At 39.9% G+C, this 27,830-nt stretch overlaps 1 protein-coding gene across 2 annotated transcripts in view; it reads right to left on the bottom strand.

The window, feature by feature from the left end:
- Positions 1 to 734: 734 nt before the first annotated feature.
- Positions 735 to 27,830, bottom strand: part of ptchd4 (patched domain containing 4) — a 28,772-nt gene continuing 1,676 nt past the window's right edge. For both annotated transcript variants that reach the window (XM_086019836.1, XM_086019838.1), the window contains 2 exons: positions 17,642 to 18,137; positions 735 to 6,040 (listed from right to left, as the gene is read on the bottom strand). In XM_086019836.1, coding sequence (XP_085875962.1) covers positions 4,371 to 6,040; positions 17,642 to 18,137 — 2,166 coding nt within the window. In that variant the 3' untranslated portion in view covers positions 735 to 4,370. The remainder of the gene's footprint in view (positions 6,041 to 17,641; positions 18,138 to 27,830) is intronic.

Below are 27,830 nucleotides of genomic sequence, written 5' to 3'. Positions count from 1 at the left end.
ATCATAACAAAAATAACAAAACCAACTTCCAAAAAGAAATCCATCATGTTGAGGAAAATGAGGCAAGTTTTAATGTCAATATAACCATTATTGCAAGAATAAACAAAAAAAATAGATAATAAGGTCTGAATTTTAAAAACAAATAGTTATTAGAGTGCAACAATAATGCTGTAATTTCACTAGAAAAAGATGTATTTCTACCATGAGCATATGATATGATTGGGCAGAATTATTACAGAAAAATCAGTAATTATTATTCCAAAACTTCGTAGATGAAGACCTAAATAACTAAAGAGGCAATTTTAAGCTTAACATTTCAAGTGTCAATTTCTCTTTCACTGGGCACCAACTATGATACAGATGAGAAGCTAATATTGATGTGGAAAAATCTGTGTCATTATTTCTTTACAAAACCAATATAACTTAAAGCGGAAGTCAACCCAAGCATAATTTTTTCAAGAATATGTTCCCAGCAGGCCCACTAGTTGAAACACAGCATTCTGATTAATTTTTCGTTTATGGAATATAAATTAAGTAGCAAAATGCACGTGTTTTTAGCCATCTTTGGGGGTGGCCATTTTGTCTCCTGTCGACTGAAAATGACATCACAACTGCTTACAACAACCAATCACAGCCGACCTGTTCTCTGAATCTGAGCCGTGATTGGTCGTTGTGAGCAGTTGTGATGTCATTTTCAGTCGACAGAAGACAAAACTGGAGATGGCTAAAAACAAGTGGATTAACACTTATTCCACAAACGCAATATTTATCAGAATGCCCTGTTTCAACTAGTGGGCTTGCATAAAATATATTCTTGAAAAAAATATGTTTGCGTTGACTTCCGCTTTAAGACAATCTTCCTCATCTTCAACCAAGTGACACACTCCTCCAGTGATTTCTTTACAATTTGATTCACTTGTAACATTCTGATTTTACTATAACAATATTTCAAATAAGTAAAAAAAATAAATAAATAAAACAAATGAATGTTTTTGTGGTATCACACCTTTTCTTTCACCTTCACAAACACCAATTTATACTACTAATTCGAATTCTACTTTCAGACTTTAATGTGACTAATAATAGTCCTATGTAATAATTTGTAAGATTTATGCTAAGTTATACAATTTATATATTGCAATGATCCTGTTCTATAAATTCGAAGACCATTCAGGATGTAGCTTAGTCCATCAGAGTGAAAAATATAAGCAATAAATAAAGGAATGAAACGAGAACAAAAGCAACTCACGTTTGCAATTGGGCAATCACATACTGTATTTTCTTCCATTTTCTTCCCAGTGGTCTTGTTTCATGTATTTTCCCTAGCAGGCCCTGTTTGATTGATTCTGATAGAGAGGATCCTTACGCAAAGAAAAACTTAACATGAAATATAAATAAAACACATTTCCTCATCACTTAGACGGCCCATCAAGCCAAGTCAAATTGCAGGTAAAATTACTCAAAATAAACAAAAAGACACAAAAATGTTAAGAGCGTTGGAAATATGCAAAAAAGTGAGATTCCATTTTTTTTTTGTAATTTTTTTTAAATGTAATTTTATTATTTTTTCTGACAATTCTAAAATCCATTCTTCATAAAACAAAAGGTTAACTGTTAATGCTAGTAAATTGTGAATAATTATGTATTTTAAATCAGTAAAGGCAAGTAACATGGCTAGATTGTTGAGGATGTTTTTACTTTCATTAGAAGTAACAATATTGAAATGAATTTTGTGTGCTGGAAAATATCCATCATTCTAGTTTTTCATAATATTCAAAGCCATCACCTGATTTGCACTGCTTAACCAAAGCCTGCTGCATAATTTGTTGTAAACTGTTCTGACTGCTCAGTAGCAGTTATTCAAATTCCCGAACAAAAAAAATTCACTTTCGGGGCCATGCGAACGAGTGTGGTCATTCTAAGTCACACTCGCAAAGTAGTTCATAATGTCATAGTGTAAAGTTTAATATCAACACTGTATTGTCAATTTTATTGGTCCAAATCCAAACTAAAACCTAGTTTGTTTATTTATATAAAATACTGAGTAGACTGTACAGAAGAATAGTCGATTAGCAAATCAAATCCTAATTGGTATAAATCACTGCAGGTCATCTGCTCTTTGCCCAAAACCTCACCGAACTGACCAAAAAGTCAACTGCCTCCTGCTAAAATATTTGTCTGCCACTTATACAAAAATGTTGTGGTGTGTAGTGAATATTTTGTGGTAATTATGTTAATATGCACATGCAGTGATTGGCTATAAATACTGTGTTTCTAATAAATGTTTTATAAACCATTCATTTGTGGACTCAAGAAATCAACTGGGAAAATATTTAAGTAAATGAATAAACCCTTCAATGGTGAAGTCCACAGAAAATTAATATTTGAGACTCGAAAATTGGATCTCACACACAGACACACAGTCGTTGGCTCAATGTCGTCTCCAATTGCCTAGATGAGATAATCTGTAAAGGGAGATCTTGCAGTTTACCTGTATAAACGCAATTTGCGTACATGGATCTCATACATGGACCGCAGCAAGTCTATTTCTGTTCCCGCAATGTCAAGCACGCCGTACAATTTTAATGCAAAGGAGGGATGCCGCTACAATTGGCCGGGCCTCGGCTACGATCCCTCCCACAACGGCGCAAACGCCCCGTTATGCCCAATTTTACCTGTGCAAAGTCTAGGAAAATCCCGAAAGAAAGAAAACTCCACCCATGCGTGTTAAGAAAGTGTGTTAAGAAAGGGCTGTCACAGAGATCGCTGTTGGCAAGGTCGCTCTGACTCTCATCGACTCGGACGTCAGTTTCTAATAAGTGGGTTTCTATAATTACGCGAAAGATATGTTTTAAAAGAGTAACTGCACACAAAGGATTTGAAATGCGATAATTAAGTCGTATTTACTCAAGTCTGCATTCCAATACTATTGCTCACATGAAAAACAGGTGAATTCAAACAAAAGTTGAATACCTGGAAAAAAAAAAAAAAAAATCAGATGAAATGAGCTTGTTCTCTTGTCTCATATCCATCATGTGATGACAAAGTTTTCTTCAGAAAAAATAAAGGACTTGGCCTCACTGTCCGAAAATTTGTGGAGGGGAGTGTAGTGCTGTTTTGTTCTGGCTGCCTGTTTTGTTTTAGCTCTCTATCCAGCAGTTCCTATTCCGTCATTCATTCAGATAGCCTAACAAGTATGATCAATCAGTCAATGTGAGTATTATGATTATCATTATTATTACTTTTAATAGAATCCATGAATAGCTGCATCTAGCTAAAACACTATATCTGATGTGTTTTGGAATTAACCCTTGTATTTGTGTTTCTTGACATGACATTTTATCAGCATTGGAAAGCTTGTTTCCCTTTAAGGAACGGGTCTCCTAATTGGCAGCTAAAGAGAGCAAGTAAGGTGTCTGCTGCAAGAATTAGAATGCCACATTTATATGGCTTTGATAAAGCCTGGCAATGGGGCAAGTTCACAATAGTATTCTGCAAAAACAAGTTATGCAATTATTGAATGTGAACTGTACCTCCAAAATGAAAACAGGTTCCTCCCCGTTTTAGCGCTTAACAACCATAAGCCTCTACTCATTTGCACTCAAGTTTTCCTTTCTGTTCAGCTCTAAGACCAGATTCTGTTTGTCTTATAAAATCGCCACTAAAATGTATCCCACGCAAACAATTTGGGGCTGAAAAACAGTGAAAATCCACATTGTTTTTGCTTTTATGTAGGCACACCTAATAAAGTGGCAAAAAAAAAAGTGTCAATAAAGCTTTGTTATTAGCACACGGAGGCCACTATTAATACCCCAAACTTTGCAGTTGATGCAACACAAGCGAGTCATCGGTTGACAGGCACAAACAAATCAACGCGTATCATTGTCACCCGGTGAGCATGAAACACAGCATGACTAGCTTAAATGGATGAACCACCCCTGATTTATTGGTGCTTTCTAAATGATTACCTTTTCCACTAGCCTGTTTGCACTTTCTTGGCTTAACAGACTGCTTTGCGCCTCACTCTTGTAGATAAGGGCTGCTGGAGATAATGTCTGACTTACAAATATTTCAATAGAGCAATCACCTATATAGTCCTAATTTGCGTACCAGTTCTGGTAACCTAGTTTCACATATACTGTACCTAGTAGTAGAACTATGAGTATGCTATGGTTGGTACCAATGAAAGACACTGCCAGGACTTGTAAAGTGGTGAAAGATTGTCCGATGGGACCGCACTCTACTATGGGTTGCTTAGCTGCTATTGGCCGGGGGAGTAAGCAGTACATCTTCCCTGCCCTGTATCTTAAGAGTTGTCTAATTACATTCCATCATTCAACTAATATTCACTGCGAAAATGACAAAACTACTCAGACATTTGTCACGTGATCAGGATTCTCTCTGACGTCTATGCACTCAATCTCCTCCCTCTCCCGTTCCCGCTCCCTTTCACGCTCCCTTTCTTTCCGCTTGGCCCGCTTCTTTTTCTTGTGTCTCTTTTTCGACGGCGGGAAGAAGGTGAGGAAGACGGGCAGGATGACGAAGCAGTGGAGCACGGTGCAGCCGGCCGTGAGGAGCGAGCACTTGAACAGCGTGTAGGTCAGATTGGAAGGCACAAACACTAAAGGTATGATCCCGATCACGAAGCAAGACGTGTTCTGCAGGATGGCCGCACCGTGCTCCTCCAGTGCCAACTTGATGCACTGTGTCCTCGTGTGCTCGGTGGCCAGCACAAAAGTGTATAGGTGCGGCGCACAGTGATCCATGGCGAAGTTCAGGGTATAAATAAGGCACAGGATTGAGATGCTGTCCATACCAACACTCCACAGAGTCATCAAACCTAAGACGCCCAGCTCCACTGACGTCACGGTGAGGATGAGCCAGAAGTTCCCTAAGGGGTTAATGACGAGGAAGAACGTAAGGATAAGGATGGTGAGTACGCTAAAGCCTGAGGTTAGGATTGGAGAGATGACCGAGGAACTGTAGCGGTCCATGAACACAAATGTGGGATTGAAGGCAATGAATTTGATACTCTCTATTAGCATCAGCGGGCGAAGCTTCTCCAGAAGCTCCACCACCTCCTCGCGCTTCTTTTCTGTGGTCCGTGCCACCAAATACATGCGCGAGGCGATTATATCGTACTCTTTTGTGTCACGGTTTTTGGAGAATATGATGTCCTCGGTGAAATGCTGATACTCGGGGCTCCGCAGAAATGAGCTTTTGAGGATATTGATGAAGTCACTCTTGCTTGATGCGCTCACATTGACCACGCGCAGGTAGTGGAAAAAGTTGTCAATCCAAGAGATCTTGTTGAAGCCGTGACCAAGTGTCTTCAAGTGCTCCTGCACTGTTGAGTTCCAATACTCGATGGGTTCATAAATATAAAACCCAATCACAGGACTGTAGTTGCTGAAGTATTTCTGCTGAGTCAGCGCGTACGAAACGCTCGGAGAGTTACTCGCCAGAAGGTTTACGATGTTGGAACCATCACTGATTTGTAAACATCCCATGAATGAGAAAGACGCATAGATGAGATAGAGAATAACCACAAAGGGCTTGACATAGGTGTTGGTAATCCACTCGGTGTAGTGCTCACGCAGGAAGTGCTGGATGAAGTGGTTCTGGTAAGGGACGCTGTCATGGTGCGTAGAGAGGTCATGGCCATCACTCATCATGGTTTTAAACCAAGTGGGCTGGCGGTCCAAGTACTCCACGGAGGGAATTTTACAACAGAAAACACTGTGGTAGCGGTTCTGCTCCAGTTGTCCGGCGAACACCAAGCAGGAGCCATAGAATGAGAAAACGTAGAAGTAGTTGACCAGGATGGCGACGCACATACTCTGGCAGAAAATCTTCACTGACTCAATATTGGTGAAAGGGCTTGCTCCCATGCCAAACGTGATGATGTAGAGCGAGCTGGTCATTGTGTAGCACACCATCACATCGGCAAAAGCGTCGGCCACGCGCTCCTTGAAAGGCAGGTTTTCCCGCGTTCTCCTCCAGCCTGCCAGCAGCTCGAATACCCCTTTGGTTCCGTGACCTATAGGAAACGTGGAAGAGAGACCAGTACGTTGTTAGAGTAGGCATTAGGAGTGAACAGAATTATCAGCGACGCTCTTTTCAAACGTCTGCCATCCGGCAGATGCTACGGGAAAGTCGCTAGCTAAGGTAAAGCCTCTCCTTTCTCAACAGCATTGCCATGCAAACAGTAGCTGTAATGCACTTTATTTTGGAGTCAGCCAGCCCCCCCCTCCAGCGTCGCATTCTGATTAATTTTGCGTTTGTGGAATATGAGTTAAGCAGCAAAATGCACCCACTTTTAGCCATCTCAGGGGGCGGCCAATCTGTCACTTTTGTTGACTGAAAATGACATCACAACTGCTCAGGTCTCAGGTAACGCCCAATCACGGCTGACCTGTTTTCTGAAGCCGTGATCTACACTATTGCTCCAATACATTGTTCTTTTTTTTTGTCATCGGTTTTAAATTTTCTTTCCTTCAGTATTGATCTTTCATTATTTAAAATCGCCCTTTATTGTATATTTTATCGTATATTCTTTGTATACACTGACAGACGCCAGCAAGGTAAGCATTTCTTTGTTCAGGGCTACAGTTGTGTTTTTGCTCTGCTCATGACAAATAAACGCCTTGAACTTTTGTGTCGATTGTATTGCTTTAGAAAATGCGGCATAATATTGTGGAACCTCTGAAGCTTATCTCCTCAATGGTTGTACAATTTGAAATGTACCTAATATTTTATGGGTAAACAGCTTACATCCACTTACAAATGATATTGCTGGTTAACAGTAAACTGTGTAGTGTGGCTGGAGAAATGGCTTTTGTCAACCAAGAGAAGAAGCTGAAGCAAAATGAGGAGAGGAATATGTGCCTGGGAGGCAAGCAGCTGCTCAATGCTAATCAGCTTTGGAGCTCACTGCAAATTCTGTGAATGTCTGACTGCTGAATGATGCACAATCAGAATGGCGGCAAGATGACAAAACCTTCAGAAGGAAAGTGAAGTAAAATACGCTGGAGACAGTGAGTGGTTGGCTGAGGTCCAGCAATTATATGACTTACCGCACGTTAAAACAGATGCATGGATAGATGACCAATATCATTCGAAAATGTGGTGAAAAATAAGCTTAAGGTCTATGTAAAATGTTGTTTTTAAATCATTCATTCCTTAATTTCATTATTTGTAATTACATTCAACAAAACAGTTTAAAAGTACAGTAAATGTGTTAATTTGATTATTTTTTAAAATTATTTACAATAAATAACCAATAGTGACATAATAAATAATAAATACATTTTGACTGAGCAATGTCACTCGATTCATACAGGAGTCTTGATTACGGTAAATGCTCATCAGCTGTATGTGGCCTGCAGGACACACTTTGCCCACCAGTGGTCTATAAAAAGTAACGCGCAGGTGGAAACAAATCCTTATTTCGCTAATCTTCTCCACGAACCATTAATGTGTTAGCTGACTTGAATTAGGACTTTTTAATTGTCCTTCATCGAAGATTTCACAAAAGAAACTTCACAAAAGACAAGTGATACTTATTGACATCAATAATATTTCAACAAGTGCTTTAAGACAAAAACATGCACACTACATGAGCCTGGTGTTGGTGTTACATAATATTTATCTTCTTAAAGTGGAAGTCAACTCAAACACATTTTTTTTCAAGAATTTGTTCACAGCAGGCCCACTACGTGAAACAGTTCTATGCAGGCTCACTAGTTGGAACACGGCATTCTGATTAATACAGTATTATGTTTGTGGAATATAAGTTAAGCAGTAAAATCCACTCGCTTTTGTCCATTTCAGGGGGCGGCCATTTTGCTACTTGCTGTCGACTGAAAATGACATCACAGTTGCTCAGGAGTCAGACCAATCATGGCTCAGCTTCAGAAAACAGGAGAGCCGTGATTGGTCGTTACCTGAGCCCTGAGCGACTGTGTTGTCGTTTTCTTCTGACAGAAGTGACAAAATGGCCGCCACCTGAGATGTACAAAAACACATGGATCTAGCTTCAAAACCCATATTCCACAAACACAATATTATTCAGAATGCCATGTTTCGAATAGTGAAAGTGTATAGAAATCTTAATTGCAACTTTTTTTGTTCAATTCCTAATTCACTCTATCAAGATGGAAATACACTCACAAGTCTGTCTCCCACTGGTAATAGAGAATTATTAGGATTTGTAGAGTGGAACACGGTCCTCAATTGCTCTGAGGAACTGGATGCAGCGAACACACAAAATTGCCCTTTTAAACTGTATGGATTGGCCTCCTGAAAGCAGCTATTGACATTGATGTAGTCTTCTATCTCAGATTGTAATATTTCCTCAAGAAATCATTCTTGAACTAGAATACAGTTTATTTGTCCATTTAAATACCGTGTTATTGACTGATATTGAAACTACTTCAAACAGAGTTCCAAATTTGTTCAGCAGTACGGTCGCATAGTTGCTTTGTTTTTTTCCCCGCTTCATGATGAATTGACTAATAATGGCCTTCATAACCAGCTGCAAAGCCTTATCACCTACCCCCTTTCCCTTGTGTAAGGGACAGTGTGTGCTGTCTGGCAGCCACTGCAGCAGTTACTCAGCAAACGGGGGTTGGCTAAAGAGCGAGAGAAAGATAAGAAACTATAGCTCAGTATGAAAGGACGCAGAGACACGAGGCATTGTATCTCAAGCCTGTCGCGCTCGCAGGTTCGGGGCTCAATGGATTGGAGGAGGGCAGTTTGTCAACATCTGTCCACCAGGCTATTTTATCTGGAGACGAGGTGTGTGTGTCTGTGTTCAATAATCCCACAGCCTGAACACGGCACTCTAATAATGGAAGCGTTGGCTGCATTTGGCCTCTCGCCCCCCCCACCCCCCCGGCCCACACCAAAATGCCACTGAGTCATTAAACTAAATCACTTCACTGAAACCTTTGTGGCTCTCACCCCCCAAAAAGACATCCATCACATGGCAAGAGAGCGTGTCAGCTCCTCCCACCCGCCATGCAGTCTTCCAATCAGGATGACTGCACGAATGGCAGCGGAGACAATATTGCAAAGGGGGATGTTGGCGTGTAGACGAGATCGAAACTCAATAAAAACACGTGAGGAAAGTGAAAGTGAGAACGAGCGCATGGGAGGACAAAATCAATCTTCAAATAAAAATCAATATTTGGGAAAGAACATTTTTCATGAATGCCATTCCTCTGGCCTTTGGCTACAATGGACTAGTTTTTAAGTGTGCAAAGTTTATCTACTTGCATTTTAATTTAAGTTTTTAATTTTTGCTTTTATGCATTTTTTTTCCTGGTTTGGTGATGATTTGTTGCCGTTGTTCATGGTAATGATTCTTCCCTTTTTTGTACAATCAAAATGGCATTTAAGATAGCAAGAAAGTGTAAGTTTGAATCAAAATGCAGGCCTTTCTCTGCGGAATTTGTATGCTCTCTCTGTGTTTTGGTGATACTTTAGCTCCCTTTCAAGTCCATATATGACGATGATGCTTAAATACAACACTCTAAATATTAGACCAAAAATGGTCATGTGAATTTTTTACTAATGAATTTTAGTAATATATATAGCCCCGAGCCTTTCACGTAGCATCTTTAATATGGCGTTGTGCGCTGTTATTGTATTGATTTCTAACCAGACTGTTGCAGTCATCGAAAATCATCCAATTTTACTAATTTGCCTGGATGATGTTTGATCGAGGCTCTTTGCATGCTGCTGTGACTTTCATCTTATCTCCCCAGGAAGGTTTAGGGTTCGTATATAAAATTAATAGATTTGAGATATTTTTTGTCATCCTGGCTGGGCAAGACCCGGTGAATACCTGAGACTTGGCTCCTGTTAACCCTCAGGGCAGATACTGTATTGCCTCCAGGCCTGTGTGTCATAGTCTTTTTCATCTTCTTTTTCTTCTGTCTTGCAGGGGTGCCGTTGTCAGATTCATGCTCAAAAAGGGAACTGATAAGAAGTAAAAAAAAAAAAAAAAGAGTGCTTTGTGACATTCCTCTGAACGAACGATAAGATCCTTTCCTAAGCTTTGGCCATCCACCCGAATCAGACGTAGGCTTCCTTGTGCCCAGCAGGTTGATGGTGAACAACGTGTATCTAAGTCAGGATGTCTTGGATGTTTCCCATTCATTCGGATCAAACACAGGTGCGTTATATCCGGAAAAGGTGTTTGACTACGTTGACCACTGCTTCCTCTGGGAGACCATGGAGAGGTTTGGGTTAAGGGCATGTTCTCATTGCTAAGATCCAGGTGCTGTGCCTTTAACTACTGTGGTATATTTCCGGCTCAGTTAAAGAGAAACTGGGAAGGCTTTACAGAAGAAAATGGTTGCACTCTCAAATGTCGTATGGGGGCAGAGGTTTGTTTTGAAATGAAATGCTAACTTTTTATCATTTTACGGTGCCAGTGATTTGCTCCTTTTGACCAACTATCATGGAACGTATACAGAGGAAAATAGCAACATTTTGGGGGAATGATTTGCACGGGTGTCACAGTCAGTCTTGTTCTTAAACAGGAATTAGGAAAGTCAGGGCCTTGTCAATCTGGCAAGAGGATTGAATTTAAAAAATGTTGTTTTTGGATCCAGTTGATTGAGAGTTACCTCACAGGATCATGGGACTTAGTGTGGAGGGGTGACCGGCTGCATTTTCAGGTACAGATACATAACCAAGAGGAGGCTGGAACATTTGAAGTGCACAGATCTCCGACTGCCAAGTCTCTGTACCGGCTGCCAATAAAGCCCTTAGCACGGCCGAGATGCATTCTTTACCGAGGAGACGCCGGCCACTTCAAGTTGGAGCGATGTTCCTCTTGGTTGTAGCATCGTATACAAATGACGAAAAAAATTGTACAATTGCATAGGTATTCTCTGCCAAAAAATGAATATCACAGCTATATCACTGTAAAACTGCAAAGCAAAAGAAAAAGGAAAAATGTATACATTTTTTGCTATATATATATATATATATATATATATATATATATATATATATATATATATATATATATATATATATATATATATATATATGTACAGTACAAATAAAGATAAAGGAGCCGTTGTGATGGACTGCTGATTCACAGTCGCACACAACCAAAACATGTCACAGTTAAAATGCTGTAAACAGTGAAAAATAGTTTAGCACAAAACAAAATAAATAGTTAATGGGAAATAAGGGTGGGGAAGTTCAAATAAAAGAGAAAGTGAGCAGAGCTGTTGTTAAAGCACAAGTGGGAAGAGCCCTGTTCGGCTTTATTAACATCAAAGACAGGAATAGAAAGGCTAGCCTTTTCACTTAAATGCTAATCACCTCCAACACTGAAAGGAACAATTATTATTGGTGGTGAGTTCGAGTTCAATCAAGGGATACGCCCAGTTTGATTGATTGATTGATTGATTGATTGATTGGTTGATTGATTTTATTTGGTAATAGCACAGAGAAGAGCACATTATACTTGCCGACATTCAGTCAAGTACTATTACAGAGGATAAAACACAAAGCCCAACGGCTTATTTCCTATTGTGGTCCTCAGTGCATAAAAACAAATACAACATGAAACAAAGACATTAAAGTACAACCAAAGGTCAACTGGACACATTAGACCCATGGAGGGTAAACCCTTCGCAAGCGAAACAATACTCATGGGTGAGGATAAAAAATTACACACTTAACATAAGGATTTTTCAAATCTGAAAATATGTTTTTTTTTTTCATTAGATTGCCAGTGTGCCAAAGGTAATACGGTATATAATCTAATAGTTTACTGTGGAAAACTTAAAATAGCATGATACAGACCCTTTGTATCACAAATGTCAAAGTCAAGGCCGGCGGGCCATGTCCGGCCCGCGAGAAGGTTTTCTACGGCCCCTGGGATGATATTGCTTTATTATTAGACCCGGCCCGCAGACCGCAGGAAGCCGGTGTGGGTAGCAGATGTGATTGGGTCCTTCTCGCCGGCCGATGACGTCACGCTTTAAAATATATTGTAGTGTCTCCCAAGAACACAGACGTAGTTTAATTATCACGTTTTTATTAGTCCAACCGGCTACTGTGGGCCGCAGCCGATGCCAATGCAGTACGACAACCATTCAGTCAAAAATGTGCAACAGCTCTCCTCTTCCGCTCCTGTTGCTTTCATCCCCTCCTAGCCAGCGAGCCGCGCGATGCATTCACTAACCTCGGAAACAACACAGCCCGGCAAAACACAAATTCGACCATAACACAGATAACCCAATTCGTTACACTACAGTATTTCTGTAATATATTTCTTTCCATCTATGTTTGCGACTCCCTGGCGGTTGCGTTTGTTAAATATAAAATAAAAATATGAACATTACGGCTACTTTTGCGAGGATCGTCCATCGGTCGTCTACGTGCCGACTGATGACTGATGACTTCATGGTGTTGATAGCGAGTGACTCTTTTTTTCTTTTTCCTCCTTCGACACAGCTCGTAGTTTGTTCGTGCCAGCAAACTCAGTAGTTGCAGATTGCCCGTGTTTCACTACGTTTGTTGTTGTGTGTAAATGTTAAAGGGTGAGTTGAATCATTTAAGTTCGTGTCAGGTAACTGCTGCACGTAATAGCATAGATATGTTCTCGTGATGTCACGTTGATGAACACTAGTTCGTTATTTCGGCAAATATGCTACTTTGTCTGTGTTGTTGCAGACCACAATAAATAGACGTGTCAAGTGGAATACGGGCCTGTGTTTTCTGACAGGAGCACCCACATTCATACCTTGCCACTCTAAAATAGAGTCAGCTGGAGACATCATACCAATCATATGATCCTCTCCGTTTTACTTCACATTATGCACAGTTCATACAATCTTGCAGCCCGAGTCAACAAGAAAAATTTTTCCAGTTTGGCAGGAGGAACGCAAACGTTCCGCTGATCTTCTCGGGTCATAAGCGGAAGTGACGTACGAGCTTCCTTGCAAAAGTAGCAGTACTTTATTTTATTTTTTATTTAGTAACTCCGAACATAAAAACACAACAGCCAGGGGGGTGACAAACAGAGGCAAAGAAATATATTACAGAAATATAAAGCGTGACATCATCAGCAGGCGCAAATTTAAAAAAATTTCAATGAACATTCTATACGTCCGGCCCTCGGCTTGTCGCAAATTTTTTTATTTGGCCCTCCGTCCATGACTTTGACACCCCAGCTTTATATGTTTGCAGGCCGAACCAAGTGTAAACTACAGTAAATTTAAATCTGCAAAATGTTGCAAAAGCTGCACACATTTAAGTTGGCTTGTTTTGTTAAACTTGATCGTTGTAATGCATTTAAGGACCACAGACCTTAAAGCATACGGCTGCCGCTTGCTCCGTGTTTGTGCTATTTTAATCACGGCCAGCATAATAAATTTGTGATTTTTTTTTTTAGCATATTAAATTAGTGATTTAATGTATATTTGTTTACGTGGTGTTATGCAGAGCTGGGAATTTTACGAAAGATTTGCGGTCCGTTTATTGCCTTCCCCCTACAGTCGGGGTACCCTTTCGCCGTCCATTTATCCACCATTTTGTCCGACCAAATAGTAATTGCCAACAGGACGGTCCGTCTATCATTTTAAAAGGGCTTCCGTTAGCGTTCCGACTACAAACTTTGACAAACTACCACTAGCACCCAGCAACCACCCTTCCTCCGCCGCGCTGGGCGATATTTGAAATGAAAGACTCATCGTGGCATTGAAGCCTCACCCCGGCCGGACTAGATGTGTCTCCTTGTAGGACATTTATGGACCTTGGGGCGAGGCTTCCGTTTCCCGTGGCTAAGGTCCTCAAAGATCTTCTTTTAGGACCTTTTTGGACCTTTGAGGACCTCGGTCGTGGCCAGTGAGAAACGGAAGCCCCTTCCACGGCCATTGAAGCCTCACTGCGAAAATAGACGATAGACAATTACAGATGGAACAAATGGGCTTCCAACTATGCTTGGGCCAACTTTTTTTTTTAAGTTTCCCATCTTTCGTTTATTGCCTATGTCGATGTGAGTGTGCAATGGTATATGATATCATTAAAAGGTATAATACAACTTGAATGAAGCAATATCAATATCAATAGCAAGCTGGCTTTTTTTTTAATATCCTTAAAAGTCATGTTGACAGTACAAGTATTCCACCCGACAGTGACGATATTTAAAAGTGATCTATCGAAGCTTTGCAAAATTTGCTCACCTGTCATGTGACATCATTGACACCGCATTAAATCAAGTTTTCGGAGGTATATTGTATGTTTCCTGAACATTTTAGATTTCCAAATTGTACGATCCTAGGGACGTTTCTAATTTCAAGTGTAAAACTTGACATTTTAAGGACTTGCAAAAAGTGTCACAAACCATCATTTTTATTCATGGTCACAATAAAACGAAAAAAAGTGTTATTTATGCTCCTAAATGTAAACGTCCCATTTGATTTTTTTGTGAATATTTTACATCAGGATGAACGCTGCCGTACATTCACCCATGGGAGTCAATAAAAAGGTGTGTTGGAGGATAATCTATTTTTAATGGGACATGCTGCAGGAAGTGAGGTCTCAAAAGGATTGAATAAAGCTAAATATAGCACCTGGAGTGACAAAGTGTTGCATTTTTAAAGGGTCATTGTCAATCAAACTTAGCACAAGTGTATATTTAGTTCCACAGGGCTATTTTTGTTTGCTTTTTTGTCATTATTTTCTTGTGAAGTCAGTTTAGGAATATTTTTCTTTTGTTGTTCAGTCACACGCAAAAAATTTGATTTATTGTTCTACCTAAAGGGTTGATGTACTACTTCCTCGATTGTAGATTGACAGCATTGAAGGAATCCAAGGAATGAGTCTGTCATTCATTCAGGCAACTGTACATTCATATCCAGCCATGGCCAATCAAACACTAACAATGAGAACTCTACGCAATTTTCAAATTACAATTGGATTTATTGCACTAAAAGTTGTGATGTTGACATCAATGACAACATCCAGATGCACATAACATCCTTGCAAAATCCTTCATAAATTTGAGTGGCTTGAATCTAGTGGCGAGATTCAGAAACTGGTGTCCTTGAATAACCAAGTGAACCCCTAATCACTCCATGTGCTTGATGGAACCTTGCATCACTTTTTTTGCCATCTGTGAATGAATTATTTGTGCGAAAAGGTGAAACGGACTATGTTGCAAAGCACCTTGAAATGCACCCCATTTAATATGTACTAGTAAATGCTCAGCATGGCCATTTTGTGAGCTGAGTGAGTGCGACCGTGCGTGAGCCAAGGAACCATTCGTTATATGGCGTTTTTAAAAAAACATTATTTTCCTCTGTTTATGGTTGAAAATAATCTCTTCATAGCAATGACTCAAACTCCTAAGCATTTCGGAATCAAAATTGTGCTGTGTTCAGATTTGTAGAGGAAGGTGTCGTCAACAACATGGATGTCGGACACGGTGGAGAATAAGCGGCCTTGGGTGTAAACACCAGAAGGCTGGTAGTGTGGAGAACATTTATTTCAAAGGTCATCAGAAAAAAAAGTGTTACTTAGTGGCTGTTAATTTAAAAATAGAAAAACGATTTGAATAAGTACCTTAAGTGCAAAATAATTAGAGGTGGTAGATGTGAAAATCTCACATTAACGAATAATTATGATCCTCGAGTAAACACTGCTTGAACGTCAAAATCAAGGTGGACTGGCCGATAGGCGGGTACTACCCCTCCCCAAAACCACCACCAAAAAGAAAAAGGTGAAAAACGGATGACAGAAGGGTACCTGCAGACAGATGACGAATAATGGAGGCTCAATTTTTAATAAAATGCCCAGCTCTGAAAAAAAATAAACATCAACAACTAAACACCAACTAAGCAATATCCCACAAGAGGGATTGATGTACCAACCTTTTTGAAACCGATTCAGTTACTGTTTCAGTCATTTTTCACCAAAATAAAAGCATTTTGCAAACATCTTATTTTTACACTAAAGATAATGAGTCTGCTTTCATGAAGCACTACAGAAGTCAGAGAATAATTACTAAAATCAGAGGATTTGGACAATTATAAATTAAGCAATAGCTTTAAACAATGTCATTAAAATATGTGTCGATTAATATGATAATCGACTAGTTGCTAAGCTGTCTTGAATGCACACTCCTACCCAAGGTGATATTTCTTTTTTTAAATTTGCGCGCAAACAAACAATTACTCTAATGGTGATGGTGCGGGGTGGCCATACGAAATTTTGGGAAAATATGTGAATTTTTAACTAAAACAACGAGTTTGCTGGAAGCATACAAATAGAGGTGAAAACATCTTGACATGCCTAGTTGTCAGTAAGGAAACAGGCAGGACAACAAATCCTGAGATAATTATTCTTGTGTAACCAAAAATGAATCACACAACTATGAGGAATAACTCCGAAATGTGTCCCTGTGCTCTGGTCTTGGGGGGGGTGGGGCAATCCATCGCAGTCAACATATTGCTGTGGCCGCAGGCTAACTTATTAGTAGGAACGGTTTTCAGTAAACTGGGCCAGATTCAAGATGGTCTGAATAGCCAGCCCTTGCGGGGATTGCTCATAACTAATACAAAAAGGAAATATATATGTCGAGTTTGAACATGGGGTGCCACATTAGTAGATTGGACCCTCAAGTGAGGAAAAAAAAAAAAGTCAGTATCCATTTCAGATGGCAACCCTGATGTGACGTTGATACAGTGATAGGAGGAGTATGTGTCAGTCTGGGCCTCTAGGGAGGAGGGTGGACATCTGCTGTCTCTAAGGTCCTGTCACATAAAATTATAGACTTAATCAAGTCCTCTCCATCTCGTTGCCCGTCTCCTTCTGCATTCCCTCCTCTCTGCTTTTCTCTTGCTAAATGTCGTTTTCATTCGCAATACATTGCACATCTTTTTTCGACCTTTGCTCCTTTCCTTTTTTCTAAGGTCCCAGAGAAAACCCAACAAGGAGAGGTTGAACACAGAGGGAGCCCGAAAATTGAGATTCCATGTGTTTTGCTTTTACTGAATCCCAAAAATATTACAAAAGATCTAGGAGCAGGGGTGGAGCCATGGGAGGGTCTGGGTGTGTACAGGCCCACCCAGTTGGACAAACCACCCAGTGAGATTAATGAAAAAATATATACTTTTACAGCTTTAGTGAATTATGAAATTATTTTCGAATTTATGTTTCTTTGTGTTTTTTATTGTATTGAATATTAAGAATGGCATAATTGTGGTTGTCTAAGGTTGATCTGAACTTCATATTATTCAGTTTGTCATTTTATTTGAATATACGATGCGTCGGGACAGAAAGATTGTGCTCAGTGAGGGAAATATTCAGGCCCGCCCTGATTTTGCCAGGCCCAACCACTAGCCACATTCTAGCTCCGCCCCTGTCTAAGAGGAAGAAAAAATTGTGAATGACAGTGTGCTGTTCAGGAACATGAATCAGTGCGACAGTTAGCCGTTTCCTCTGCAAACTTGTATTCGATATCAATAAAACTGTTTTATGACAGCCATTGTGTAAAACCGCTGAAAGTTTAAAGAAAATCGAAAGCACTAAAACGAATCCTGATTTTATATTATCGTCCCAACGCCTCAATCAACAATTACATCGGCATAAAATGAAACATACTCACCCATAGCAAAGAATGGAATCCCGAGGAGTGTCGAATTGAACTTCCCATCTGATATGAAAAAGATCCCTGCGGCTGTCACGTTGGCAATGCAGATGGTCAACACCCCCAGGAGGCCCAGGAAGGGTTTCCCCCTCAAACAGTCCCGCATGGAGCTGGATATGGTGGCGGCCAGGAGCACCAGCACCAAGCTAACCAACACCTCGCCCTTGGCTATCACGCCGGTCTGATGGAAGTCTCGCCACAAGCTGAAGGAGGTGAGGGAGTGGATGTGGAGCTGGTCAGGTCCGTGAGGAGCTTCAGCGGTAGACAGCCGACTGACCAGGGCGCAGAATTCGTTCTCCCAGCGCTCTGCAATGGCATCCTGCACCACAGGTCCGTTGTTGCGGAGGTAGTAGGTGATCTGGACAGCGCGCGCAAATTTAACTTGTTGGTCCCGGCTGTTGGGTGAGAAGGACACGCCTCCCAGCTGGTGACCGATGAAGGACACTCGACCATCCTGCAAGATTAAAGGACATGGGCGTGAGCATTCACCAAGCTAATGAATTATTTCAATGCTTTGTTGAGCAGCAAAACATGACAGTATTAGAATCAATAGAGCAGTAGAGCAGCAGGTTTCATCCCTAATTTCAGGTGTGCTGATTTACAAGCTCCTTAACTTTATACGAATGATCTGACACATTTGTAGGTTAAATAAAAGGCAAATAAAGTAAAGAAACAAAAATGTGTTTTTATTTTCAAAAATATAATGCCATCTTTCCATATAATGCCATTTTGCTTTGTTTCTTTATAACGCCATTGTTTTTTGTTTCTTTTTCAGTTGCTGCCATGAACTGGACTGGTGAGCATTGCGCTTTCATTGTGGAAACGTTTATCAAAACAAACGAATCTGTAACTGCAGCAAAACGAGTGTTACGTTTGCATTTCAATCTTGGTTGACATGATCCCTTACCAGCTCGAAACTTATGTCATGTCATGTCATGTCATGTTATGCTATGCGGCACGGTGATCGACTGGACAGCACGTCCGCCTCACAGTTCAGAGGTCGTGGGTTCGATCCCGGCTCCGGCCTCCCTGTGTGGAATTTGCATGTTCTCCCCATCCAAATGTTTTCTCCGGGTACTCCGGTTTCCTCCCACATTCCAAAAACATGCATGGTAAGTTGATTGGACTCTCTAAATTTGGTGTGATTGTGAGTACGAATGTTTGTTTGTCTCTGTGTGCCCTGCGATTGGCTGGCAACCAATTCGGGGTGTCCCCCGCCTACAGCCCGAAGACAGCTGGGATAGGCTCCAGCACGCCCCGCGACCCTTGTGAGGATAAGCGGTATCGATAATGGATGGATGGATGGATGTTATGCTATGCAGTGTGTGGACAATAATGGATCCCATTTGACTGATTTAATTTTTAAAACATAATGAAGCAGAATGACATTATATGTACTTTTCGAAAATAAAAACACTTTTTTGTTTTATACTTTATATGCCTTTTATTTAACCTACAAATGTGTCAGATCATTTTGCCTGACCCTATATATGATGTGGACAGAAATAATAATGTCAAATTATTTGATTACACAACCGAGCAACTGCTTAGAATAAATTACAATTGCACTCCTTCCAGGGTGTTTGAAAACAGTAAGTTTGAGAATGAAGTGAATGTTGGTTCATTATATGTCATGATTTAAAAGATGATGTCAAGGTAGGACTGTAAATGTGTATGATGTTAACTAGAACGGACCTCTTCTCAAAAACAAAAAAGTACATTAAACACTACAGAAAAAAAAAATAATTACTTATCACAGGGAAGTCAAGACAATTTTTTTTTCAAGAATATGTTCTATGCAGACCCAATAGTTGAAACAAGGCATTCTGCTTAATACGGAATTTGAGTCAAGCAGCAAAGTCCACTCATTTTTAGCCATCTCAGGGGATGGCCATTTTGTCACTTCTGTCCACTGAAAATGACATCACAGATGATCAGGGCTCAGATAACAACCAATCATGGCTCAGCTTCAGAAAACAGGTGAGCTGTGATTGGTCATTATCTGAGCCCTGAGCAACTGTAATGTTATTCTTAATCGACAGAAGTGACAAAATGGCCGCCCCCTGAGATGGCTAAAAACGGGTGGAATTTGCATCATGACTCATACTTCACGAACGCAATATTAATCAGAATGCCGTGTTTCAACTAGTGGCCCTGCATAGAATATATTCTTGAAAAAAAAATTGTTTAGGTTGACTTGCATTTTATTGACAAGGCGTTGCAGACATAACGCATTAGGTTCACCACACACGATCAATGCAGCTGAAAACTGACTTAACTGTCAAGCAGTGCTCTGCGTTCTGCAACCAGTTTCCATGACTGGCTGATCAGCCACCAATTTTGCTGCATTTCAAAATTTAAATCCCTGGTCAATGGCATAGCATCATTGCAGATGTTAGAGCCAATCAAAAATCAACATTAAATTTTACAACCATAACATACATTTCCAGTTATAAGCACGCGGCAGCCAGTTGCCACCATTGCCAAACAGATAATGTCTTATAATAGTACTTGACTATATTTCTAATTTCATATGCACCATGAATGAAAAAGGGAAGCCTGGCGAGTCTCTCGCACGGAATCTTTCACAACATCCAGCCTGTCTCTGAGCCAAGCCGTAACAATAACCCTGTATATTGTGTTTACTTCATATTTCATTTTATATGCACTAGTGGATAAGAAATTGAAGCATGGACAGTTTTCTGACGTGTAAATACACGAATACAAGTATCCACACTCTCTCCTTTTCCTCTCTTTGTACTATTATAGCTACAACGGCCAGGGCAAACAGCTTCTTCCTTGACAATTGAATGGTGCCATGGTAGTTTGTAGTTCAATAAAATAAATAATAATGATACCGTCCAGTATGTTTGGCACCATTAAATGGTGATTTCCTGTTAAGATCAGCGTTGGTCGCAGTTTTTCTGTTGCACCTAGTTTTAATTATCTTCTCTGCAACGGGAAGTCGCTGGCTATTTTTTTTTCATGATCACCCAGTTCAATCGAACTTTCTGAATATAGTGTAAATAATCTGCAGATTTGGAGATTATCTGTAGTGGCTGCCCACCTATGAAGGGAGAAATTACTCAACCAAATTCAGTTTTTGTGAACCTGAAAATGTGTCAGTGGTGACCAAGTGCTGCCTCCACAAGTAAAATTACAATGTGACATATAACGCTAATGTACAACGCTTTTTTAATCTCTTTGATAGGGAAAATGAAAATGAACAATATAAAGATATAAAGATATAATTAGATTGCGCACATTTGCAAACCCTATTATAACTGGGATGTGGCTATGTTCAGAATTAACCAATCACCAATCAGCACACATGTGCCACTGTTTGAAGTACCTCTGATTAACCTCAAACCAATTTCAGCTGTTCTAGATATTTTTCCTGACTTCTTTTGGTTTTGTTTTGCTTTGTAGCAGAAGCCTTTATATTTTGTTCAAACACCGACTAATATTTGGAACATTCATAATTAATTCCACCTTGTCTAAAGCACCACTTCCAGCTGAAGAAAAACAGACCCAAAGCCTGATGAAAATTGTCAAGTATATGAAATCAGGTTCCAATATCATGAAAAACAGAGCACTCCTCAAAATTTTCAAATGCTGCGGTTGTTTCGGCCGAATGCATTGAAAACACACCTGGCTCGACCTTCACTTGTCGATCAAATATGTTTGACTTGGAGCTACGAGAGCCACCAGCTAGCTAGCTCAAAGGCTAACATGCTCCTGAACAGCAGAGACTGGCAGCCATGTCGGCAGCCTTTGATTGGCGGTGAAAATATGTCAGCTGTGTTCATGCCCACAACGGCGCAAAACACCCTTTATAACGTGTGCTGTGATGCACCCGTTTGCACGGGTCTGGGAAAATAGCAAACCTTAGTCGAACCCAGTCCTTCACAGATTTACACCATGCCTCATGCCACACTTGCACTGGGCACAAAAATAGAACCTCAAAAATTCTGTATTATATTGTTCTCAATCTTTGCACATGTATTCAGCACTTATCTTCAAACATATTCATTGTATTTAGAAGCCTGTCAGGAATCTCCTCTTTTGCAAGAATATGGATATTACAAACTCTTTTCTATGATTAAATTGTGTGAGTTATTTGCACTGCTAGGTTTTATCATCTGGAGCCCCGCTGTGTGAGAAGACAGAAGAGGGAATAAATATTGGGAATATCCACAGCGCCACTGAGCAGAAACAGATTTGAAGAATAACCAGTCACAACATTATGACCACTTGCATAATGTAATGATATCAAATGCAAGACCTGTATCAATATTGTGCATTTACAATGGTAATGCACAGTTTAGATTTAAACTATTAGGGAGGCATTCATTTAAGCAGTTAAGAAGTGTACTGCATCGTGAGAGCTGTGCCTAATATTTTGATCACCTCAATCAGCTCCATGAAAAAAAAAAAAAAAAAGGAACTTTTAGTATTTCTGTCTTCTTCATCAGATTAGATAATCACCCATCCAAAATCTCACCTTTTGCTTTTGGCTGAGGTCATCACGCTATATTCATTGTGGGGTGGAATTTGCTGTGATGTAAAATGCACAACATAGTTGACATTACAGGCAGTCCTCGTATTACGATGGTCGCGACCTACGACGTTTCGATTTTACGACGCCCGTGCTTCCTCCTCTTCCATTTTTGTCCCCAGCACCATAGTGACTACGTTTACATGCAGTCAATATTCAGGTTAAAGTCAAAATTCAGATTTCTGAAACATTCTGAATATCCCGTTGACATGAGTGAGCGGACAGAGCTGCTCCGGCATTTGAATAACCTACTGTGTATGGCGTCATGACTGAAATTGACGTCATTTCCGCTTGTTATTTTCAACAGTCAATAAAACACCTGATATTTACGTCCCTCACCACATGAATGAAGCAGCCGGTTTCCTCCTCGCTCCAAAAGTGTGCTTTTGCGCTGCGTCTCTGAGCTTGTTTACCTCTGCTTGTGTATTTGCGGTGGTTGTGCGCCAATCACCGCACTTCCGCATACAAGCACTTCCAGTACTACAAAGACCAGTATTCCTTGCGGTTGCATACGCAGAGTCTCTCAATCGAGTCTGTGCGCGCCGGCACTTTCTTTGCCTTTTTCCCCCCTCCTCTCGTCCTTCTCCATCCACTTCTCAGCAGTGATGCTAAGTACAGCATCTTATGTTTTTATTTTAATGTATTTTCGTTTTTTATACAAAGCATTTTGACGTAAATTTCGACTTTAACGGTGAAATCCGACATACGCCGAAATTCAGGTTACATCGCCAGTGTAGGAACGGAACTCGTTCGTAAAATGAGGACTCCCTAAAATATAATTGTAACATTTGTTGTTTGATAACAACTTTTGTATTGAATCTCATCATGAACACGAACAACCACCGAGAGCATATTCATTCATTTGAATTCAAGTTTATTCTGTGTCAGAAAGGTTAATGTGCTATTCAAGGATGCTCTTGACTTGCTTTTATCACCTTGTACACACATGGACAGCCGACCAAGACATGTATTACCCTGCATACACGAAACACCATCAGCCAGTATGGATTGCTGCCTCATCCCTTCTCCCATCTTCCAATTACATCCTCTAGTCATGACTATTTAAACTGTCACTGACCTGCTGCATGCTGCTGCTGCATCTCACCTCCTGTTGTATAATTCAATGATTCTCAACCAGTGTGCCGTGAGAGATCATCAGGTGTGCTGCAGAAAATTATCCAATGTCAATTACTTAGACAAAAATATATCATTTACCAATATTGTTAATTTGTTAATTTATGTATACCAAGAATGTATAGTGTAACCCTAATAAATTGTTCTACCTTATCGGAGGCCGTGGTATGGCGGGCTACAAGATAAAATCGAGTTCGTGCACTTCTGGTGTCTTCCTTGCCAAAACAACCGACACAGCAGGACAATGTTTCAATATGTGTTTTCCTTTATTTCAACAGCCTCGCTCTGATACACACTCTCCCTCACTTCTTCTTCATCAAATGTGCCGTGCCAAACCAACTCAAAAAGGAACAAACACGCAAAATAAAAACAGATATATACTCAAAACACAACACTGCAGCATGTTAGAAAAACAATAAATACAAAATATATGCAATCCCAAACATTTAAATAAAAATTTGAATTTATAATTCGGCAACTAAATGATGTGCTACAATAGCAATAGGCAAAACAATTAAATCCTCTGCCACTAGAGGTAAAGATACATAATGCACCTGTATATCCCCTTTTTATGAATCGTTTTGCTAAGTGGTGTGGCGTGAAATTTTTTTTCCGATGTGAAATATGTGCCTTCAATAAAGGTTGAGAAACACTGCTTTAATTCGTTATACACAATTGGGGTGGGGATGGGGGAGGTGTAAAATAAACACTCAATTCAGTGTGATATATTGACAGGCAGTGGTGGAAAAAAATGAAGTACACATTTTTATTTTTTGTTCTTTAGGTATCTGTACTTCACTTGAATTATTAAAGCAATACTTTACTAAATTGACAATTTTCATCAGTAAAAAGTTAATCTGTCTATCATGAAATGAGTTGCATCCAATTGATGGTTGCGCACACATTGCCAGGTCATGCAGTGTTTCCGACGGGAGAATGCTAACTGCTAGCTGAACGGTGCACATGCCAGATGCATAAAAAAGAGAATATGGCCCACAATAATCTTAAAAGTGGTTAGAAGTAGGTTCAAAGTTTTCAGATTTGAGGCTTGAAAATTACAAATGTCAAAATATAATTTCAATAAAATGGATGGATGGATGGAATTTATTTAATTTATTTATTTATCCCTCCCCCCCAAAAAAAATCACAGTTTCTCATATTTGTTAAAAATACCAGTATAAAACTGACAGTAGTACATTAATAAAATGATCTGCCCTCTCTTGCAGCATCTTGTTCCATAAATTTAATTTAATTGTATTATAATTATTTTAAAGCAACACGTCTGAGGACACCAACGAGGTGTCTGTCTTTTGGCACACCACCGTAGCCTCACGCTGACCAGTTTCCATGGGCTTCAGTAGCTTTGCTGCATGTCACAATAACATTGACTCATTCAAAGCAAGTCAGTTGCACTGATCACAATCCTAGAGTGCCAGCGATTTTAGAGCATTTTGACTAATCTTTGGAATAATATTCTTATTATTTTTACATTGAATTTTACATCGAATCTCCCAAAATCTTTCACCAGAAAAATGTTTGATTCCACCTTTTTCCGTTCTTTAGTAATCATATGTAGGTTTTGAGAAATTCGTCCACTTTTCCCAAAATCTGGAGAAAAGCATCTTTTATATGTACAAAAGTTTATTGACTGTTGCCACGGCCGCCATGTTCGTGAAATCGTCCTGCCCCCGAAGTAAACAGATGGCAAACAGAGAGGATTTTCAATCTAAAATGGTGCACCGCTAGTCCTCTGCTGGCGGTTTGGCCCATTACGACTCAACAATTGCTTGAAATTTAAGGAAGAAAGTGCATAAGACCCGTATCACCCCCCCCCCCCCCCCCAGAAAAAAAAATGGCACTGAATCTTTTGATTATAATGGACTACTGAAGTAATTCTTGATTTAGTAAGATAAGACCTAATTTTGTGACGGCGTAAATCCTGCGCCGTACATGGTGCTACTGCCTTTAACGCATATGGCATGTGTTTGATTCCCCATCCCGAGCTCAGATAAATGGGACTGTTGGGTCAAGAAGAGCATCCGGTAAACATTGCGCCAAATAAATTATGCGAGTGAGATTTTTGTGCGAGTGAAAAAAATGCTCTTTTTGGAAAACTTTTTTGTGTGATATTGCCTATAATAGAGCTGGTAAAAAACAACTTCAGATTGCAGTAAAATAGTATAACATTTCTCAACATATTGGCACAATTGTTTTATTTCATCTGCTACACGGGGGACACCTCCGATTGGCTGTGGTTTCAGTTAAAAATAGCCACCGATTACTAGAAAATTACTCGGCCAAAGTTCAGAAAATGTTGTGACATTTCAAACACTGCAGTGTAAAAACACGACAGCGCAAACAGAAGATTGTTGTTGTGAAGAGTAGTCTGAGCAGTAGAGTGGGTCGTGCACTTGAATTAGGGATGTGCGCGACTAGTTGTTTAACTGTTTACGATTTATTTAACGTTTCGTATTTTACTAGAAAAGAAAAGTACATTCTGAAAATGTCGAAGCTACCACGAAAAAACAATTGCACCGTTTGGCAGTATTTTGATGCAGCAGATGACAACAAGGTTGTCTGTAGGCTTTGTAAGCATATATTCGCTTACAACCACTCTCTCGGTGCGATGAGAAACCACATCCAAAGTAAATCTCGATGTGAACCTGCAGGTCGATGGCGGCGGGGCCAGTCAGACGAGAATGAGAGCGTTTGTTCCAGCCAGGCGCTGTGATGCTCACTGCACAGCAAAGATTACCCAACTAATTTGTAAAATGACGCGATATGCTGCCGCTTTCTTTTGTAGAAGGCAAACGGTTTGAAAAATTAATGCTGTATATCGAGCCTGAGTATACTGTGCCAAGTCGCATAACAATAACGCCCCAACTGGTGAGTAGCCATAACCAAATGAAAGAGTGGATACTACGAGCGTTTGAGCGCGTCAGCTATGTGGCCAATGCTATAACTACAGACGGATGGACGTCCATAGCCACCGAATATTACATGGCTATAACGTGTCATTACGTGGACAAAGGACATCTCCGCAGCTGTGTGCTTCATGCGCCTTGGAGGAAAGACACACAACTGAAAACTTGGCTGCTCTCCTGCGGAGTGTGATGGGTACGTGGGCACTAGAAGATAAGCCGTCGCCTGTGCTCATGATAATGCACCTAACATATGGCGAATGAGACCCTGCTGGACTTGGAGTCGGTACCATCACTCATTACATTATTCATAATAAATGCCATGCATTGCATTGGCAAATGTATCAGAAATGTATTTCTCTTTCAATTGTTTACTTTTATTCAGTCAGTTGTTGTTACATCAATAGAATTTAAATTAACAAACTGTCCTGAATATTTGGGCTAAAATAGCCCCTAAATACACAAAGCATTTGCATTTTAAACTTTGAATTCAATGTATTAAATTTCAAGTTTTCTTGCTTATAGACTAGTCGACTAGTCGCAAATAAAATTTTAGACTAGTCGGCGGGCAAATTAGTCGAAATTCACATCCCTAACTTGAACAGTCAAATGTTTTTCGGGAATTTATTTGTTATGAAAGATTTTAGATGTGTTTGAAGTGCTCATTTCTAGTGATGATCAAATGAAGCTTCATGAAGCACTTGTTATATCTTTTGATTCCTCTAGATGGCGCTCTTAATTTAAAGATGTACTGAAAATGTCATAAATTTCCATTGCAATAGCATTCACCTTTAAACCAAGAGCACCGTCGAGAGAAGTGAAAAAATATCACAAGTGGTTCATGAAGCTTCATTTCCCTTCACTATTTATTTAATGTATTTTTAGAAAATTCCCCAAAATGGCGGCCACTTGTCACGTTGCTACATGTTTGCCTGAGGCTGGCAACTGAGATAAAAGATGTTACAGAAGGACAATTAATATATCAATCTATTATCTGTACCGCTTGTCCTCATTTGAGTAGTACCAGTTGACTTTTGGGATGAGAGGCGGGGCAACACCCAAGACCTGCCAGCCAAGTACAGGACAATTAAACCTCTATATAAGACAATTTCAATCTGATGCCAATGTTGTGCGAGAAGCAATCATTTTACTAGAAGTTACAATTATGCTGAGAAAAAAAGAATATGACACACTAACTGGCCAACAGCAAAAGGACATCTGATTATTAAACCTACAAGGACTCAAAAGAACGAAATGTTTCCCTTCTTGCAGATTTAGGACTTTTGTGAGGTCAGGCCACAATCTTAGTTCTAGTTCATTCCAAAGGTATTGATTTGAGAGACCAGGAATGTTCTCTCGTCATGATGTGTCCAACCTATTTCTCTTTATGGACTACACTGTTACAGAAAAAGGCTTTCCTCACTGTCTTCGAAATCTAAAACTAAAACACGGTATAATAGAAGTCCTGTTACTATTAAGTTGACGGATCTAACCAAACTGCTGATTAATAAATTGCCCATATACTGTACATAAA

This window comes from Filicampus tigris, chromosome 20, assembly GCF_054856515.1.
Source record: "Filicampus tigris isolate MCC_2025a chromosome 20, RoL_Ftig_1.0, whole genome shotgun sequence".
NCBI classification, from domain to species: domain Eukaryota; kingdom Metazoa; phylum Chordata; class Actinopteri; order Syngnathiformes; family Syngnathidae; genus Filicampus; species Filicampus tigris.
The sequence above is the reverse complement of the archived record's forward strand: the minus strand, read 5'-3'. Positions and strand labels throughout refer to the sequence as shown.